The 19,260-nt window shown below is 39.1% G+C and overlaps 2 protein-coding genes across 6 annotated transcripts; both read right to left on the reverse strand.

Annotated features, from left to right (window-relative positions):
- Nucleotides 1-127: 127 nt before the first annotated feature.
- LOC306822893 (calcium-binding and coiled-coil domain-containing protein 1-like) lies at nt 128-8,618 on the reverse strand. Of its 3 annotated transcripts, none has more exons than XM_079342174.1 (14): nt 8,491-8,618; nt 7,731-7,879; nt 7,535-7,637; nt 5,629-5,831; nt 4,686-4,898; nt 4,389-4,537; nt 4,234-4,303; nt 3,604-3,858; nt 3,404-3,529; nt 2,984-3,082; nt 1,845-1,932; nt 1,603-1,757; nt 1,038-1,120; nt 128-720 (listed from the first exon to the last, which is right to left on the reverse strand). In XM_079342174.1, the coding sequence occupies exons 2-14, from the start codon at nt 7,860-7,862 to the stop codon at nt 693-695; spliced, it is 1,704 nt and encodes a 567-aa protein (XP_079198300.1). In that variant the 5' UTR covers nt 7,863-7,879; nt 8,491-8,618; the 3' UTR covers nt 128-692. The 3 variants fall into 3 exon arrangements, with proteins under 3 accessions (XP_079198300.1, XP_079198301.1, XP_079198302.1); XM_079342175.1 differs by having other exon boundaries at nt 7,731-7,946; nt 8,491-8,592; XM_079342176.1 differs by lacking the exon at nt 2,984-3,082.
- A 728-nt stretch (nt 8,619-9,346) lies between these two features.
- LOC306823250 (single-strand selective monofunctional uracil DNA glycosylase-like) lies at nt 9,347-16,095 on the reverse strand. Of its 3 annotated transcripts, none has more exons than XM_079342701.1 (3): nt 15,988-16,095; nt 12,355-12,540; nt 9,347-11,360 (listed from the first exon to the last, which is right to left on the reverse strand). In XM_079342701.1, exons 1-3 carry the CDS (start codon nt 16,003-16,005, stop codon nt 10,830-10,832), a joined length of 735 nt encoding a protein of 244 aa, XP_079198827.1. In that variant the 5' UTR covers nt 16,006-16,095; the 3' UTR covers nt 9,347-10,829. The 3 variants fall into 3 exon arrangements, with proteins under 3 accessions (XP_079198827.1, XP_079198826.1, XP_079198825.1); XM_079342700.1 differs by lacking the exon at nt 15,988-16,095 and adding an exon at nt 12,630-12,951; XM_079342699.1 differs by lacking the exon at nt 15,988-16,095 and having other exon boundaries at nt 12,355-12,950.
- Between the last annotated feature and the right edge of the window lie 3,165 nt (nt 16,096-19,260).

Below are 19,260 nucleotides of genomic sequence, written 5' to 3' on the forward strand. Positions count from 1 at the left end.
ATTCTTTGCATGAAAAAAACAACTGCTTTGTCAGACTGTTGTCGTTAAAACTTACATTTAAAAGTGGCACATATCCTACAAATGTTTAACAGCTCACGTTTTCACCGAGAAAAGACATCGGGCAACACATATTTATCATCACATTTTATTAGAGAGAGACCAGTGTCTCCAGTCAACACACTAAAATAGCATAAATGGACTCTTATGTTCTGCCACAGTGCTCAACAGGCTGCAGCAGAACATTTAACACTCACCTGTTACACGCACCCACGCTTTTGATTCAGATTCAGGATTCACACTCACATGCAGAGGTTTTTGAGATCATGTGTGAGGAAAAACAAGATGTATCGTATTACATTTTAAGCTAAATGCAGCGTCATTTGACCATTTTCTTGAAACAGTTGAAAACAAGACTGCAGAAAAATATATAAAATGTAGAGCTAAAATCAGTGTCTGAGTGTTGTCTGAGTCTAATCAAAGAGCAGTAATACAATTAACAGCATATCTATTCCAACAAACTTAAGACCTATAAATTGTGCCATGTGTTCTTTGAATACAGGCATCATTAGGAAAGAGGTTAACAAAACAATAGGACATTATTGGAGGCTATTTTCTACATATACAGCTCCAAACAGTAATGTAATCATCACGGATAAGTTGATAAGTTTACAACGATCTTCCGTTCTTCTTCGTTACCACATGGGGTCGTAAGCGAGCTGACTGCAGAATGAAAAAGAGACAAATAATTCATTGTAGTAATAACATTTGTATTCTACTGTTGGTTTAGTTCATGTTTTATTGCTGCTATTTTTACCCTCATGATAATATAACAGTTGTATTTCTCAGCTCTAGTGCGCCGTCTAACTCTTTCCATAAGACAACAAAGTGCCAAGCAAGCAGACCCACTGCTATTATAAACCCGTCTTCCAGGGAAGAGAGTGTGAATGAAGTCATGTCATTATATCTAGGGAGTGGTGGTTCATGGAAATAAAACTGGTTTGGGCATGTGTGGCCTGTTAGGAAGAAAGTGCAGTCACCTCAGGACGGGACGGATGAGTTCGGGCAGAATCAGCTGCCTCATTTCACCGGCGTGAGGATCACGTTCCTTCTTCATCACATCCTGATAAAAAAAACCCAAAGCAGAGATAAATGGAAAACAACAAAGCTAGTTGTGGCTTAAGAATGTTTACAATACTGCATAGTCCTTGACTCTGCCCTAAAGCATGTGACCCTAATATAAAGATTATGACCCGATCTATAGTCCAGGAGCTTTATCTTACACCAACAGTACAGAGATCTTGGACATTGTGGTGAAAAGTCATCAAGACTAAACAGAACACTTAAGAGTTAATGATTGCTTTGTTTTAAAGGACTAAATGTGTTGTTGTCCTGTTTAAAGATCAGCAGCAGGAGATCTGTTCATTTCTGTAATTGGCACTTTTCTATTGTTTCTCGTCGTTAAGCCTTAGTGTTCAATAAAAGAGTTGAAGCAAAAACCTGCAGGTTGAGCTGGGGGAATATAAAGACGGGATGGAGAAACTACACAAATATTTGCACTTTGCAGGAGGTGTTTCACTTTGTCTGGTTTTCAGGAGGACATACCTGAGTGTCAGAGGCTGCTGTGTCCTCTCTGCTCTGAGTATGTGTCTCAGCTCTGTCATGTGGTTCCAGGTGAGCTGACAGGAAAAGAGGTGAACAGACTGAACCGGGGGAAGCTGAAGAAACGTCCCCTTCATCCTCAGAGGAGCAGTCAGGAGCTGTTCAAATCAGTATACACTCTTCATTCTGATACTCATGTTTGCTGTTTGAGAATAGTTGTTCTGTGACAAGGCTTCATTACTCACTGATACATGCAGGTATTTCTACGTTTGATTTATTTTCTGGTACAATCTCCAACTTCTGCTCGAGCTGATGGATGTAATTCAACAGGTCCTGTAAGCGTGGACATTCAACATCAGTCAAATGTCCACACAATAAAACATCAGAATGAATGAAGTCAAAAGAAACAGTTAAAATAGTACTGTTTGTTTGTAATCCGTTTCTTAGTGAACATTAAAGAAGATAGAACAAGTTCACTGAACTTTTATTTTAGTAAAATACCAAAACATCAGTTTAGAAGTGCAGAATTACAAGTTCACATCATTAACTTAAATGTATGTGCCAGTAAATGAATTCACAAAGCTTCCAAAAGAAGCAAAACATACTATTCATATTATTAACTGTTTTAACTATTGATGTATGTTTGTTTACACAGTGTTATTTAACTTGTAATAAATATGGCTAATAACATATTTACTAATAACCTTTTTATACTATCAAGCTGAAACTATACATTTAAAAAAAAACATAGGACAGAGTTCAACATTTATTTTACACTAGAGAACTTTCTCAGCTTTACACTCCATCTCCGACTGTAAATCTGAGCATGAAATCTGGAACATTTTGATTAACAATCTGAAATCTTTGTAAAGCACAGCCACACCTGCTGGCCTCTTTATTTATTCTACTTATAACTCCTCAGCGTAATTTTATTCATATTTGACACTTTTTGGGAAAGTAGTTGATGTTAAAGAGCTCTGCTCAGCATGCCATGTCCATGGTTGTTCACCTTCAAATAATCTGCCTGTGAATGTAACCCATTTGGTCAAACAAATGAAACACTTCCACCCATAGTTATTCTGTGTTTCATGAGTCCTTTATAAAGTTTAGAGATTAATACCTTGTTTGAATAGTTTTGGTAGGTACAAATAATCTCATTGTATTGTATCATCAAAGTCTATTTTGGCTCTTATGTTGTGTTCAAAATAATTAACTTTTTAACATCAGATTGGCTTTCACAGCACTTACACACAGAGAATGAGCTTTACACACTTGCGATGATGATCATGAACAAAGCTGTTGTATTGATTAACTAAGTACTTTTGACTTTAAAAACAAACGGTGTAGTTAAGATCATCATTAAAGTGTCATTAAAAGTCATTGCCTGTTTGTCCTGCAGCTGCTGCTCCTCACTCTCTCTCTGGCCTCTCCTCACACTGGCCTTCAGCTCTTGCAACTCCTGCTTGGCATCACTCAGCTGCACCTGCAGGGGGCAGCACAGTATACACCCTGTGAACTCCCACTCATGTGACCTGGCTTGTCCTCAGTCCAGGGATCGCTCACACCAGGGTGAGAAGAAATGTTTACTCACTGTTCATGGAAGCCTTTCTATTTGTGAAGTTGTGTGACTTATTAGAGAACCACGCTGAACTCTGCCATCATTCTCCTGTTTCCAAAGTGTAATCTGAGCGACTGATGATGCAGATCTGGGGCATGCAAGGGGTTATTTTTGATACCTGAATGTGTTTGTGTGGTGAACAGTAATGTTCAAATGTACATTTCGAATTTCGAAATGTTGACTTACTCGATTGCAGTCTCTCTCTCGCGCGAGCTCCACTTCAAGTTTCTCCCTCTCCATCCTCTCCTCCTGTAGCCACTCCTCCTTCCTCTGAACCTCACCACTCAGTTCTTGTAGTTTCTTTACATCAGCCTACATGAAAACATTGTTTTGTCAGACTGACATTTAGGCAGTGTATGTTCGACTTCAGACTGGTGCATTCTCACCTCTGCTGCATGTTTGTACACTTCTCTTTCTAGAGCCCAGTTGGCGCGTTCCTCCCTGAGCAGTAGGTTATCCTCAGACAGCTGCAAGGTGAGTTGAGCCACCTGCAGCCGGGCCTGGTGCAGCTCGGTGTTGGCGTGGCCCTGATGGGTGCCAAGTTCCCTCAACTCCCTGCGCAGGCTCTCTGCTAGATGCTCTGCAGTCTCCAGACGCTCCTGCAGCCCTCGAACTTCCAACAGAGCAGCCTCATTTTCCACCTTTAGAGAGAGACACATACATTTGCCAAGAAGTTACGTCAAGGTTTTCCTTAATTTGTGTTACCTAGAAGAAAATAAAGAAGCAGGGACCAAAAGACCAAATTCCGAAGAAAGCCATTTTTATATCTCGTCATGTTTAAAGGAATGGGCTCAAATGATGTTTTGACACATTATTGTATTCAAGCTTGTAAGAATCGGAAATGTAGGGAATATGACACATTTTTCAACACTTCCAGATTGATCAGCAGCTTAGGTTAAAGAATCATATAAATCTTAAGGGGCATCGGCCCAAATTTCCATTAAAATATATATTTGATTACTCTTGGTACCACACAACAACTAAGCATTTGATGCTTTACTTTTAAATATCAATACCTGCAGAGACTTTCTCTTCTCCTCGTCGTGTTTCATTTGACTGGACATTTTTTTCACTCTTTCCTGAAGTCTGTGGGACAAAAACAAAATACTTTTAGGTCCTGGAAAGTAAATATACCAAGATGTATGAGCTAGCTTATGTCTGAAACTCTTGCCTTTCCAGTTCCATGCATCCCTCTTTGTCTCTGTCAGTCAGGACCTTTATGTCGTCCTCCAGGTCTCTGACTCGCTGCTCACTCTCAGCTTTCTCGGCCATAAGTTTACTCAGTACATACGTGAGATTTTCCTGACTGTATTTCACATCCTTTTGTGTATGAAGGAGGAAACAAAAAAAAAATCGATAGTCAGTTGTGTTTATGTTTTTTGATCCAAAATATGTTATTCTGTAAAAGGGAAATACCAAAAACTTTAGATGTAAAAAGGTGAGATCTGGAGGGCTGACCTCTCTGTACCTTGTGTTTACCCTCTATCTTCTTCAGTGTGTCACTGTTGTGTCTCAAGTTGTCCCTGAGCTCTGAGATCTCCCCCTTCATTGCTTCCCTTTCAAGCTCCCACTCCATCTTTGCTAGTTTGCCGTTTTCTTTCTCCTTCTCTGTCTCCTTGTTGGCCTCATCCAGAGCGTGCTGTATACCTGCTTGTTTTTGTAAGCACTCGTCCAGCTGACTCTGCTCACAACATAGGGAGAAGAAGTTTTTTTTTAAATATATTCAATGCAAAAAGGAGGAATTCTCATCTTAGTGGTAATGCTAATTTATTTTACTACAAACCGCAATTCTTAAAAAGTTGGTATCTTGTGTAAAATGTAAATAAAAAAGAACAAAACATTAAAACCTTATATGTGATTTTTTCTCTTTTAAAAAGCAGAAAGACAACATCTCAGATGTTGAAACTGAGAAACTAAAATATCCATATTGAATTGGATGCCAAGCTGTATAAAAGTTTTCGAATATTAAAAAAAAAAACCTTTTTGAACATTTCATGGTAAATAAAGGGAATTGGCAAAGGGTTAGTTACATAATCTGGAAAATAAGGAGCATCCCAAAGAGGGTGGGTCTTTCAACAGCAAGGTTGGGGAGGGTTCAGAAACTGTGAAAGGCTGTGATGACCAGAAATAAAATATTGCTGTTGGTTTTTTTTTTTAACAAAGAACTTCAAAGAAACATGTCATGGTCTACAGTATATAATATCATGAAAGAGTCTAAGAGTCTGAAGACATCTGTGCATGCAGGGGACAACTATTACCGGTATCAAATTCAAAATGGACATTTTCCAAAATCACAACATTTCTAATTCATTGTATTTAAGGGTTTTGCAACCAACTCTTTAGGAATTGGGCTTGTAGTTGTAATGCATTGCTCTGTGATGGAAAAGTGTTATCCTTTTCATTGGACCGACCTGAAGTAGCTGGGCCCTGGGGATGACTAGGAGCAGCTCCTCCTCGCCATCATCCTCCTCACGCTCTTCTTTCAGAGTCTCCAGCTCCTCCAGTGGCTTTGGAGCACAGAAAGTGAAGGGCCGACTGCGGGCACACACCTCTCCTTTCTCATCCACATACACAAACTCATACTCCACAGGACTCGGCTGGGGCAGGTAGAAGGCTGTATGAAATTGATGCAATTGTGTGTAAATGTGTTGTTTTTGTTTGTGTTACAAGTTAAATTTAGGGTTGATCATAATGCTTTTAATACATACAACAACCATAGTGGCTATAAATTTGGCTTTTGCTGACCCCTGGTGGTTTAACCTCTCATTATGCTTTAGTGATTTGGCAGCAGCTTGCTAAAGATTGCGTGCTCAAATTCTGTGCTCAAATCATGATGCACTGCTGTGTTTCAGGATTGTAAATCATTTAAACCTTTGTTGAAGATCAGAGAATAAACTCTGTTCTCAAACATAGGAAGGTAGCGATCAGCTTAGATAAGTGAAATTGCCACTATGGTCATTACCAGGCTTTGTTAGGGCTGAGATATTAAAGGCAGGGTTGGTAATTTTCTAAAACTAAGTTCGAAGTTTTTTCGAGTTTACAGCTGCTGCAGATGATGGATTTTCTTTGTTTCTTTTTCAGAGCAAATTAATTATTAATAACTGTCAGGACCTAAAGACAATTTTAACCAAAATCTTAAAAAAGTGTATTTGGAGAAAATTAGATACCCCCTCCCTTTAAGTTTCAACAGTAGGAAAGGTCAGCTGACACAGGTCACACCCTCTTTTGCTTGCTGTTGTAAATCAAAGGGTTTCCACATGCTTTGCTGACATCTCCAAATGGATGAAACAAGTCCACATTGATCTCATCCTTTAAAAGACTGAGCTTCTTGTTATTCAAGACAGTCCCTGTTTGCAACCACAGGTTTATATCCAGCTTGGACAACTGAACTAATGCCCACAGAGTCTCCCCGGAACTTAGGAGTCATGAATAATGACCAGCTAACCTTTAAGGTCAACATGGCCTTGATAGCTTAGTCGTGTTTATTTTCCCTTTAACACAAGAACATATCCTACCTGTCAGAGCATGCAAACCAGCTCCTGGTGCAGCATCTTCTAATATTATGCATTGACAATGTCTTTGACATTGACAATTGACAATTAAACTGTTGGGCTGTTCACCTGGAATAAATCAATAAGTGTCTTCTCTTGTGCTGTACTGTGAAGATGAAAGGGGGGGGGGGGGCAGTAGACTGGGACATTTTCTTGCTAAGATGCGAAGAATAGATGGATGGATATTCTTTTCTTTTATCTATCTCTGTTACTGAAATGATGGCAAAATGTTTAACTTGTGTTTCTGCAGACAGAAAAAAATAAAATAGTTCTTCATCATTTGTGTGTGTGTGCACAACTTTATACCACCTCTGCATAAGTCAGTTGTGGTATCCCCAGTTAAGAAAGTCTGCCACGTCACATGAAACTGCTGTTATATGCCCCCACAGAACTCTCAGATGCTGCTCGCATCAAAGGCCCCTTGTCCTACCTTCACAACAGCCCAAAGTCTCTATAGCTAGACTCTTCTCCTCTGTACTCCCTGGTGGTGGAATAAGTTACCACAGAGGCCCTTTTACCTTTAATAAACAGCTAATGACCCAACTCATCCATGAACACACACGTGCACAGTAATATTGATGCTACTGGTGATGTTGATGAAATGATGATGACTGAGTCAGAGAGAAACTGCTGTCAGGTCACAAATAAATAATATGAATCTATTGACTGGTGTAAAGTGATTTTTTTGTTTTTTAGCTGAAAATTTTGAGAAGTCCAACTGAAATATTAACTGTCATGTTTTTGTATCATTTGGCTGGATTCTTACCATGGAAAAGTGCACAGGAGTTGACATCTGTGCACTCAGTGTAGCCTTCAGGAACAACAGCCCATGTATAGGTGTAATACTGTTTCACTGAAGACCAGCCCACCTTTGAAATGATTTAAAAAAGAAAAGGTCATTTCCAAATGGAGATGTTTTCAGTTATAGCATGCAAGGATGGATGTTAAAGTGGGCCAAGTACCTCAAAAATACCAATCCAGTCGCTGCTGCTCCACCTGTGCTTAGAGGTCAGACTGTAGTGACACTCCACTCTGGTTTCGGGGAAGTAAAGTTGCCCCACATTTCGAAACACCACAGTGCTTTGTTTATCCATAGTAATATGAAGCTGTGCTGTTTAGGATGAAAACATAAGTTGATCCAATGAAACGTGCTCCAGTTTCAGCTTGGAGGAGGACAGCTGATGAAAGGTGATAGCAGAGACAGTACAGGAATGCAGCCTGGTCATAGTTACGCTAGCTGTAGACTTCCAATATGTTTAACAACAACATGATAACCTACAGTGCACTAACATACACAAAATAATACTGTGAGGACTGTTTGTTGATCAGAGCACTGTAACATTGCACACTTCTCTGTGGATGCATCTTCTAGTAATCCATCTCAACAATACAAATTGTCAAACCTGCCAGCAGCCTTCATCAACTAAATTAAAACTATAACATAAGAGTTCCTAGAACTAGTTATGCATGACAACACATTCCAAACGTGTTCAGCAACAGAATAAATTCTCAAACTGTATTAAAATATCTAATATCTTATAATTGACTTTACTACATTCACAAGTACACGAACCATAAGTAAAGATGACAGATTTAATATTGTTTTCTTTTGTTGTTACAGTCTCTCTACGACCATAAAGTTTGTATTTTTAAAGAACAGCAGATAACAGTACTGTTAAATTTAATGAATCAATGAATCTTGTGTTGTCAGTGTTTTCTTACCTGATTCTGCTGAGAGATGAGTAAGAGGTCTCTTTTTTTGTTTTGTTTTGCTGCCTCATGCAGGACAGAGCTGTGTGCGACTGTAGAAAGTGATAAGTAATCCTGTCAGGTGCAGGAGTTTTCACAACATCTCATCAACCATGTGCACACCACCCCAGTAAATGTTGTGACACTTGCAGGCATCATGGGAGTTGTAGTTTAGGAGCACACAGCTTGTCAAAAGGCAAAGCAATGCTGCAGACTTCAACTCCCATCACAGGTTACTGTTAGAGGAAACAGGATCTGCTGTGGCTGGTTGTTGCTCATTGCAGTTCTGAGTAGAGGCAGAAAAGGGGGGGGGGCTGGGCTAAAAACCTTAACAGCAAATATATCATAAAGTCCATTGTACTGAAATCAGATGAAAAAAAGGAGTATGTTCCTCCAAACACTTACAATATGAGGAAAACCATTCACTCAACTTGTTGATTTATTCAGATTATCAGAAATGTTTTTTGGATGCTTTTCACTAATTGCTCTTAAATTGTTACTCAGTTGACATTTTCTTGGGTTTAAACAGTATGCAAGTCTTATTATCTAATGTTTTAGTAGTTTGTACTAAGTTTACAAGTGCATTCCACCTTAAATTTGACTTTTATTCTTTGTGATTGCTCAATGTGTGTAGTACCTTCTAAAAACACTTGATGGCAGTCTAATACAAACAAAAAACATGCACAAAGACTCCTTTATTTGCTGTGTTAGCAGGACTCCAGAAACATTAACATCATAGTTTGAGCGCTCATGATGATTGATCGTGGTCTTCGTGTAGAAGTTGTGCTAACTAGGATTTAAGTTCCTTTATGCAGTCATAGTTGGTACCTTTTGCATGGTAGTATTTATTTGTAACCATGACAATGTTAAAACACAAAATATAAGCATTTTTATTGAAACTTGAAATTCAATTCAAGTTCATTTCATGAAAACTTATCCCAGACAGACAAGGTTTTGGTAAAACTGTGGGAGAATGCATAAATAATACATAAACATGAAATTTACCAAAAAGACACATTTTAAAGAAAACATGAAAAGGTACAAGTAATATTCTTGGAGAGCTACCATCATGAGAAACACTATTTTTATTCTACAAAATATTTGTATCAGAGTATTTCTGAACTGTGCAATGTTTCCAGCAGAAAAAGCTACAGGACATCCTGAAGTTTACTCTTCATGCATTGTTTTTCTCATCATTGATCAACAACATTGATTGAACAACATGTGCAGATCGGGGGAAATGAATACAGTTTCCATGGAGATACAAGTGTCCAATACGTGCATTAACTGTAACATACTTTGAATCGCAGTCATATTTAAAGGTGTGTATGTCCTTCTATGTATTATCATTAGTTCACACAGACTAGGAGAGGATAAAATATTCACATAAAAATAACAGTTTTAGGAAATTAAATAAAGGCATATACCTTTTTTTTCTTTTTTCTTTTACACGCTTTAACACTTACGAATACCCTGAGTTTAGGTTGTCAGCATTGAAGAACACACTACAAATCTAGAGCACTTTATACAACATTTACTGCACAGAACATTAGAAATGTTTGAACTGGAAAGCAAACAAACTAACCCAATGTATATAAAAAAACAGACATGAATACAGAAATGGAAGATTAGTGTATAGCAAGTATTTTTATGTGTGTGTTTTCTAGAGCCTGACCCATTTATCAGGTAGCCAATAATATAACCTGGTATTTGCATATCCAGTAATTATTGAACCCAGCTATGCACCAACATCATTAGAAATACTAACCAGTCAAAAAGAATTTAATTTGAGTTCAATTGTATGAAACTAGCAGTTCTCTTTCACCAGCAGAGTATGTTATATGGATTACATCGAGCAGTACTCTCCAGAGTGTCAAGCAGTGATCCACCTACATGCACAGTTGCTCTCCATTTACATCACCTTCTTGTCTTTATACTGTATATCTTTTCCATAAGTGTTTGATAACTGCATTTGAGGGATACAATGCAATAAACGTGTTTATCTGTATCTATACAGATCTAGCAAAGATTTCGATACACATTTTTTTCTCTGCCCAATATTGATATTGGCTCTGAAAATCCACTACCCGTCAGGCTCTAGTTTTTTCTGTTGTTGTTACTGAAGGTGAAAGCATTTGCTCAAACACACAAGCACTTTCGTGAGTTTAAATGCGAGTCTGCACTTTAAAGTAGCAAATCACACTGTAAAAGAATGCCACAACAGCAAGCGTCTTCCTCTGACTCCTCACATCTTGATCAAGATCACTCTTTGCTGCTGTGGATAAGAAAAGTGTCAGGTAACTTTCATCAGCTCACACGTTGGCCAGCAGTGACATGACCCCAAGTTCTGTCAGTTTAGCTTTGGCTTCATCCTCCCAGCCCTTGTTGGCCTTTGGGTTTCTGGGTGATGGATGCATGATGCCCTCCACTCGCACACTGACACCTGCAGCAGTCAAAGCTCGCCGTGCCCGCTGCTCTGCCACCCTCCCAATCCCGATCACCATGGAAACGCCCAGCGCCTTCACAACTTGGCAAAGTGCAATGTCACACAGGACGAGGAGCTTCTCCCGTTCGCCCACAGGCAGCTCAGGTGGTGTTAAATTCTTCCCACTGGCACTCATAAAGATGAGTGGGCACAGATTGTGCACAAAGCAGTGCTGGAAGAACCGAGCTGGTTCACCACAAAGTTTCCTGAAGAATCCCCAGAAACGAGCGCCGCTCACTTCTCTCTGAGTGCAGGCGAGTCCTGTAATCTGTCGCTTTGGATGTTCGTCAGGAGGATGACCCACCTCCCCGGTGATCTTAAGCCAATCAACAACAGATCTGACTTCACCAAAGGGGACCTGTGCCAGGAAAAGTTGATCACTTTAGCTTTTGTGAAGACATGATAGAAAAAAAACAAGACATTTTCAATTCATCTTTTTTCAAGGATTCAAGGATTCAAGATTGTTTATTGTCAAATATGCTCCATGTTAAACATACAGCACAGATGAAATTGCAATCCCCCCAACCCCCGTGCAAACCTGCAGTGCAAAAAAAAGAGCACTAAAACCTAGCAATAAAAACAATACTATAAAACAAATAACTTAGCTAAAGACAAGCCCTAGGGTGCTTATTTTAACTTGACAAACTAATGAACATGCATAATAGAATAATGGACATGCAGTGAATGTTGGGCGATGATGTGTTCAACATTGTTTTGATGTAATCACAGTCATTGACAACTAACTCTGGGTTTGTAATACAATTGAAAGATGAAAGAGAAGACATACACTCTTTTATCTTGTTTTGGCCAGTAGACATCCAACCATGCAGAGGAATTTTATATAAATATACAGTATATAAATGTGTTATGTTACAGGGAAAGCAAGCTACGCCATAGGTCGATGTTTTTCATAATTAACAGCTACGAAGTGAACACAGAATAATAAAGATATTGCAATATAAACTGCCTGCGTGCCTCTTTATATGTCTAATGCATCAATAATATAATGTATTTGTGTTGAACTCCGTATTCATATCATCTCTCATAATGCTACTAATAGATGTCTTATTATAGCTTTTACTTTTAGGAAAGTGTGAGGTATCACACCAGAAGCCCAGCTAAAGAAACTGAAAAAACAACTCTTTTCCACTAAATCAGATAAAGCAAACCATAGTAGCTGGAATCACGGCTTGTTGTTGTTGTTGTGGTAAAGTTCCGCATTCATAGCCAATGAGTAAAGACCACGTGCTTAGGAAATGAGTTATTATTAGATGATATAATATTGTCACATTTAGCATAGTGCATTAGGTTTAACACACAGAGAAGTCTCTTATATTTAATGCAGCGCTCACCCCTGTCTGTGCCATGCCGAAAGGTCCCGGGTTCATCCCCAGAAAAAGGATCTGAAGTCCAGGCTGACAGTACCGGTCCACATAGCAGCGGTGTGTGTCCCAAGCGTACTCCAGTGGGTTGTAGATGTACCGGACGGGCTCGCTGAAGGTGAGCTGGCGAAGGTGGGCGTTTAACTCCAGTTCAGCCTGCAGAAACCTGGAGGAAGGGGTCAGCTGCTGGGATTCAAACAAAGGCTCGTGCCCAACATCTCCGTCCGCGAGCTCCCCCGTTTCACCTGCAGCTGGAGCGTCATCTAACATGTTGCACTGTGCGCGTGTTAAGGTCCGATAAATTACACATGAACTTTATTTAATAAATAAATGTCAGTGAGTTGTGTAGGAGGCGTTCAATCGTGTAATGAACTGCCAGTGTTTTCTTCCTCTGCTCTATCCTGTGTTTCCTTCTTCATCATCATCTGGTCGCAGTCTAAGTAGCTGCTGCCCCCTATCGTATCACGGATGTGATACAGGGACTATGATTGGCCGTACTTCGGAGGCCCCAGATGACGTGTGATACGAACAATACGAACAAGAACCAAAGGAACTGGGACAAGCTGCAACTTATCACCATCACCAGGACCGTAGCCAGGATTTTTGAAATACCGAGGTCAACATTTGGCAAAAAAATATTTTTGGCAAAACTGTTTAGTGTGTGTCTTTGTATGAGTGTGTTGCTGCAATCGTAAAATAAATATATAAAACTGTAACTTAAGTATTTGAGTGTGTGTGTGGTGTTAAAAAAAACTGCAACTAAGATGATCTGTAACTGTATATTAAGTGTTTGGTATAGACTCTGGTCGGGAATTTAAAGATTAATCATGACACAATTAAAAATTGATTCAAAGTTGCCACGGTTCACATCAATACTTAAAAAAATTAATCGCAGTAACCACACCCGTCGCTATCGGCGGGCCATAGGGGGCCGGGCCCACCCGCATAAATGCTTGGCCCCCCCCACTTGAGGCAGAGATCTTTTTTTAATTATTTTTTTTAATTAATACTATATTATCATAGATGCAAATTATGTTGCATTGATGTTGCATTCTTTATCAGTAAACCAGTAAAATATAAAGAAAAATGGTGTGATTGTATTTGATGGGAATTTACACTGGACAATAACATCTGTCTTCTTGGAAAACCTTTAATCCAAATCAACAAGACATGTTACTTCAGATACAACAGCCAAAGTGGTCTAACTCCACTTTGAGAGGACAAGGATGACATTTGTTGAGCGTTTGTAAAACTCCAACAGCAATCTGGCAAAACATAGTTAAAATTCAAACAAAATATATTTGTATACATTCTCCTATGCCACTATTGAGACACAGTGATTAAAATAGAAGTGTCAAGGTTTTGTGTTTGAATTAAAACATTAATTAATTAATTTAAAAAAAAGAACATTTGTATGTGTACGCATACATTTTTTTGCGAGACCCCTATAAAACCCCTATACATACAGTATATGTAGACATTTTATTTTACTTGTTTCAGTTTAACAGTTTAGATATTATGCCCAGTTGGAAAAGTGTGTATTCACTTGTGCTTGTGAACACACACTTTTCCAACTAAGCATAACATCTAAACCGTAACAAAAGAAACATAAAAATAAATTGTCTGAAAGTCTAAATGTACCTCTTGAATCCTTGTGAGATTGCAGCAGTTGACAAAACACTGAATAAACACTAGATTGAAAGATTGTTTTTAACAGTAAAAAAAAATTGCTTTTAAAATATTTACGCAAATACATTTTATTTGTGGGTTTTAACTATGCAAAAATTGATTTTACATTTTTCAAAAATACATAGCTTAAAAGGTATTTTAATTGTTTTGTAACAGTGCAACCAATGCTTTCAAATTATTTAATACAAACAAAGATTTAAAGACATTTAGCTTGTTTGTTTTAACTGTGCAAAAATTGCTTTAAAATCTGAAAATATATAGCTTATAATATGTTCATTGGTTTTTTAAACAGTGTATTTCCATGATTGCCATATGGTAAGCAATGCCAACAACACCATGCTGGGCTTTCCATCCTCCCACTTTTCAATCACTTTTTCTGCCATTATTAATTTATGTGAGGGTCAAACAGATCATACACGTGTGAATCAATTCAGTCCGAATAATGTCTCACCAATACGTTTGATGATTCATGACCGATCAAGGAGTGAAGGCAAAGCTTCTAGGCTCTCAACTAATTTGAGAGTCCGGGCCCCTCCAATCTTAGATCCTCCGGATCGGCTTTGAATTCGGACCGTAGTGACCACACCCTAATTTCTAATTCACAATGTATATCCCACTAGTTCAAGGCTCAAGGTTCAAGGTTCAAGGTTTTCTTTATTGTCAATTCCAAAATATGTCAGACATACATTGAAATCGAAATTACGTTTCCCCCCTCCCCACGGTGCAATGTAGATAAAAAAAAAAGGTACGGTAAATATAATAAAACAAGGTAAAATAAGATAAATAATATTTACATTAATAAAACCTAAATGTGCAAAAAGTACAAAGTTAAATAAAATGGAGTATAAAACAAGATTAGAAGAAAAGTGAAACTTGTGCATGCGTGCAATGTGCAGTAAGTGTCCAGGGTTCTGTTTCAATGTTCAAACAGGAGGAGGTTCCAATGTTCAGTGTTCATGGGGGCAGAGGGGAGGGAAGGGAGGGAAGAGAGGGGAGAGAGTTCAGCTTCCTGACAGCTTGGTGGAAGAAGCTGTTTCTCAGTCTGGTAGAGCCGGCCCGCAGGCTGCGGTACCGTCTCCCCGATGGCAGGAGGCTGAAGAGGCTGTATGAGGGGTGGGTGGGGTCACTCACAAAGCGGGTTGCTTTGCGGGTGAGGCGGGTGCCGTAGAGGTCCAGAAGAGAGGGGAGCGGGACACCGATGATCCGTTCAGCCGCCTTCACTGTGCGCTGCAGGGTCTTGTGGTTGGCAGCAGTGCAGCTCCCCAGCCACACAGTGATGCAGCTGGTCAGGATGCTCTCGATGGTGCCTCTGTAGAAGGAGCACATGATGGGTCGGGATGCTCGTGCTCTCTTCAGCTTTCGGAGGAAGTAGAGGCGCTGCTGGGACTTCTTGGCCAGTGATGTGGTGTTGGCTGTCCAGGAGAGATCCTCACTGATGTGGACCCCCAGGAACTTGGTGCTGCTCACTCTCTCCACAGCAGCACCGTCGATGGTCAGTGGGGGCCCTCCGGAAGTCGACAACAACCTCCTTGGTCTTGACGATATTCAGGAAGAGGTTGTTGTCTTTGCACCACGTGGCCAGTTGGCCCACCTCCATCCTGACGTGCGTCTCATCGTTGTTGGAGATGAGACCGACCTTCACAATGTGGTTGCTGCTGAAGGATGAAGTGCAGTCGTGGGTCAGCAGCGTGAAGAGCAGGGGGCTGAGCACACAGCCTTGGGGGGCCCCGGTGCTCAGGATGGTGGTTTTTGATGCGTTGCCCAATATGATTGACACTGACCGTGTGATATTTACACGAATTCGAGTCTTCCCTGGGAAGTCTCTACGATGTCAATATACATGTCAAAAAGTTGTCATTTGTGTGTCAATCTGCCACCCTTTAACACATTTCATGAAAAACAACAAATCCTTACCTTTGCTGTAAGGGCCATCACCCCTCTCTGGGTCTGACCGTCAGAAATATGCCAGCTTAGATGAAAATCCCCGTCCTCCTTTTACATTTAATAGTCACAGAATCTCGCTTTTTTAAATTATTTCTGCCTATATCATTATGAGAGAGAGAGAAAGTGGATAGATACGGATATCGGGAGAGAGAGAGGGGAATTTTATTAAGATTATCCAATCACAGAAATTCTTATATCAAAAGGTTTTCTGCTCATCTTTTAGTTGGGGGGGCCACCTGAATCATCTACGGAGAAGTCCGCCGACTCCACCGCACATGGTCCTGACTTCAGACTCGTCTTGTCAATCAGACATCACATCGGGGTCACCAGTTGAAAGATTTTTAGGCTGTGTCGTCTTATCTGAAAGGAAGATCGCGACCAAATGAGACCAAGTCAAGAGCAGGTTTATTGCAGGTTGATCACAGGTCATACAAAGAGCCACCCAGCTGAGAAATTCTCTGCTCGACCCAGATCAGCAAGAAAGAAAAAGAACTGATCATGGCAAAACAAGTGTTTTAATGAAGACAGTTTCATTAAGGATAGTTTCAGGGGACTAATACAGAGAGGTACAACTGCTGATTGTTGTGCAAAAACAGGAGAAGCAGTGACCTTGAGCAACTAGAACAAAGAGCAGCTTGTGAGGAAAATATGAGCAGTACACTAATAAATATGAATTTGTGTGATTCTGTTTTATATGTATTAAATCAAACAAACATTTTATTTGTTTTTAGAAAGAAGACAAAAGAGGATATACAAGCGTTTATAACTTAATGGTCACTTATTATGTAAAATACACACTACCATCATTTTCTTACTTTAATATTTGTTCCTTGTCGGTCAACAAACCCCAAGTTGCTTTTAAATTTTTTATACAAATATAAAGATTTGAAGACATTTTGACTTTACTTGTTTTAACAGTGCAGTTGCTTTATAAGGCTAAATATTACACCCAGTTGGAAAAGTGTGTATTCATCCGTGCTTGTTAACAGTCCTGTAGTAGCTCTTCAATGTTAGTGGGATCAAAATGTTTGATGAAACACTTAATATTCCAAAAAAGAATTTAGAATTTTTGTTTTTATTGTGATGCATGTATAAGAGTCTTGCACACCATCAATTATCAATGCAATTGTCAACCAACCCCCGTTATTAGAAAAGTCCATCCTCTCCGTCTGTGAGAAAGAGAAGACAAAATAATAATAATAAAAAAATGTTAAATAAATAAAAAAGAAATGCATCCAAATAAAAGTAAGTACCTGGTCTTCTGCAAAGCCTCTCTGAAGCAACAACTCCACTATTCTGAAGTCTCAGCTATCCTCCAGCAACACACCTCCAAAACCCTATTAGCATAATATTTGTTGTTTTTTGTTTCTAATATTTTAATACTAGGTTTTGGCAATGACAGATTTGGGGAGAGGAAAAACAGTCTGAAAATACAATAATACAATTTGTTTCCATAGTCTGTGTGTCCACTGTGTGAGAATGAGCATCCCCGAGACGCCATTCATTCTCGTAACACTGTCCAGACACAGGAGTAAGTTTAAAGAAAAGATGGGGTTTTATTTTATCTGAAAATAGAAAACCAAATTATAAGAACTAGGCATATAAAAGATGTCCATTTAATATAACTTTAAATCAAGATGATGAAATTAATTAGGGTACCTGAAATCAGCGCAGAACTTTGTGTCCATACAAAAGAAGTGGAGGGTTGTGGTACTTACCTGCATGCATAGAGATAGAGCAGCCATTGATTCCAGTCTGTACCAGTGTTGTGTACAAACTTGGTCTGGTTAAAGTACTACGTTAGACCATCTGTTTAAGGATGATCTGGTGTGATCCTGAGTCTCCTGATACCAAGTAACTGAAACACTTGTTTCAGCAGAGTAGACATAAAGTTAGTTCCCTAATTAGTTAATATTTCACAAAGGAAACACATATTTGAAAAGACCTGTACGAAATAAAAGCAACAGATATTGCCTTTATGGATTTTAGTGGAAAGACTTCTGGATACTTGGTAGAATAGTCCGTTATAACCAGCATATAATGGTTTCCTGTTTTGCGTCTCTCTACCAACTATGTCCATCCCAAGGCGCTAAAATGGGGTGACAATAATGGGTAGTGGTTAAAGTGGAGCTCTTGGGTTGTTTAAGTAGATGTTATTTGGCACTGAGAGCAACTTTTACAAAACTGAGCAACATCTCTAAGCAGGCCAGTGGAAATGTTTTTTTAATACAAGCCTTGTTTGCGTTTGCACAGATGACCCAAAGGCAGGCATGGTGTTTCCAGCTACTCGGGCAACCACTAGCTGCAACACTGACTCTTGTTGACCATAGATGATGCAATTTGTAAGATACACTTGTCACATATGATTTCCAACTCGGGTTCCTGCTCCTTTGCTTCCTGGAAAAGACACAAACTTCCTGTATACCAGCGTTTAAACCAGGGTCCAACAAGGCCCTAAGCATGGTTCCATTAACTTCAATGTATTTCATTTTAATAGAACAGTCATTATTAATGCGAGGACAAGTTAAAAAGCACATTACTGCAAGGCTAGTTTTTTTGTAAAGCAAACAAGGCAATTCAAAGTGCTTTAAACAACCTAACATACCACACTAGTGATCGCGCTCCAGATTCTCAAGTCAACACCCTCTTTAAAACTTTTTTTTTAAATACTGTAGTGTTCGGTAATTTAAAACATCAGTATACTGAGTGTTTATGGCCTTTGTCAGTTTGCTTGGGAATGAACATCTGCAGGGGAATATTTCTGGAGTGTGAGATAATATCCCTAGAACTTGCATTGGTTCCAGTCCACTGGAGCATCTGAACTTGTAAGCTCAAGGCCAGATTTATCCGTTTGTGATGTCTAGCATTTTGAATATAAGTAGCTCCAAGAGTCAGTTTTGGAAAAAGTTTAAAACCACACGAACAATGATTTCGAAATTCGTAGTGCTCAGCAGAAGCTCACAGACGCTAGTGGATAGATACTCAGCTGTATTTTGTTTTGGTGTGATTTTGAGAACTTCTGTTTGATTTTTAATAAGGTATGTAAATGAGAGCAATTACATTACTAAATCAAAAGTGTTATTGTAAAACTGAAATCTGTTTTGATTGTTTTATCTTAATTTGAGCATCTAGTTCAAATAAAACAGTGAAAATTTATAATACAATTTTAATACAGAAAATGACATCTTCATCTCATTATTTCAACGTTAACACTGAAATAAACAGTCAGAAAACAGACATCCT

The sequence above is a fragment of the Symphodus melops genome (genome assembly GCF_947650265.1).
Source record: "Symphodus melops genome assembly, chromosome: 4".
Classification (NCBI taxonomy): Eukaryota; Metazoa; Chordata; class Actinopteri; order Labriformes; family Labridae; genus Symphodus; species Symphodus melops.

Coding starts and splice junctions, on each gene's coding strand:
- LOC306823250 (XM_079342699.1), bottom strand. CDS start 12,654: ATGTTAGATGACGCTCCAGCTGCAGGTGAAACGGGGGAGCTCGCGGAC. Junction 11,361..12,354: donor TCGGCATGGCACAGACAGGG/GTGAGCGCTGCA, acceptor TTCCTGGCACAG/GTCCCCTTTGGTGAAGTCAG.
- LOC306822893 (XM_079342174.1), bottom strand. CDS start 7,862: ATGGATAAACAAAGCACTGTGGTGTTTCGAAATGTGGGGCAACTTTAC. Junction 4,538..4,685: donor AGATAGAGGGTAAACACAAG/GTACAGAGAGGT, acceptor CATACACAAAAG/GATGTGAAATACAGTCAGGA. Junction 4,304..4,388: donor GGATGCATGGAACTGGAAAG/GCAAGAGTTTCA, acceptor TTTGTCCCACAG/ACTTCAGGAAAGAGTGAAAA.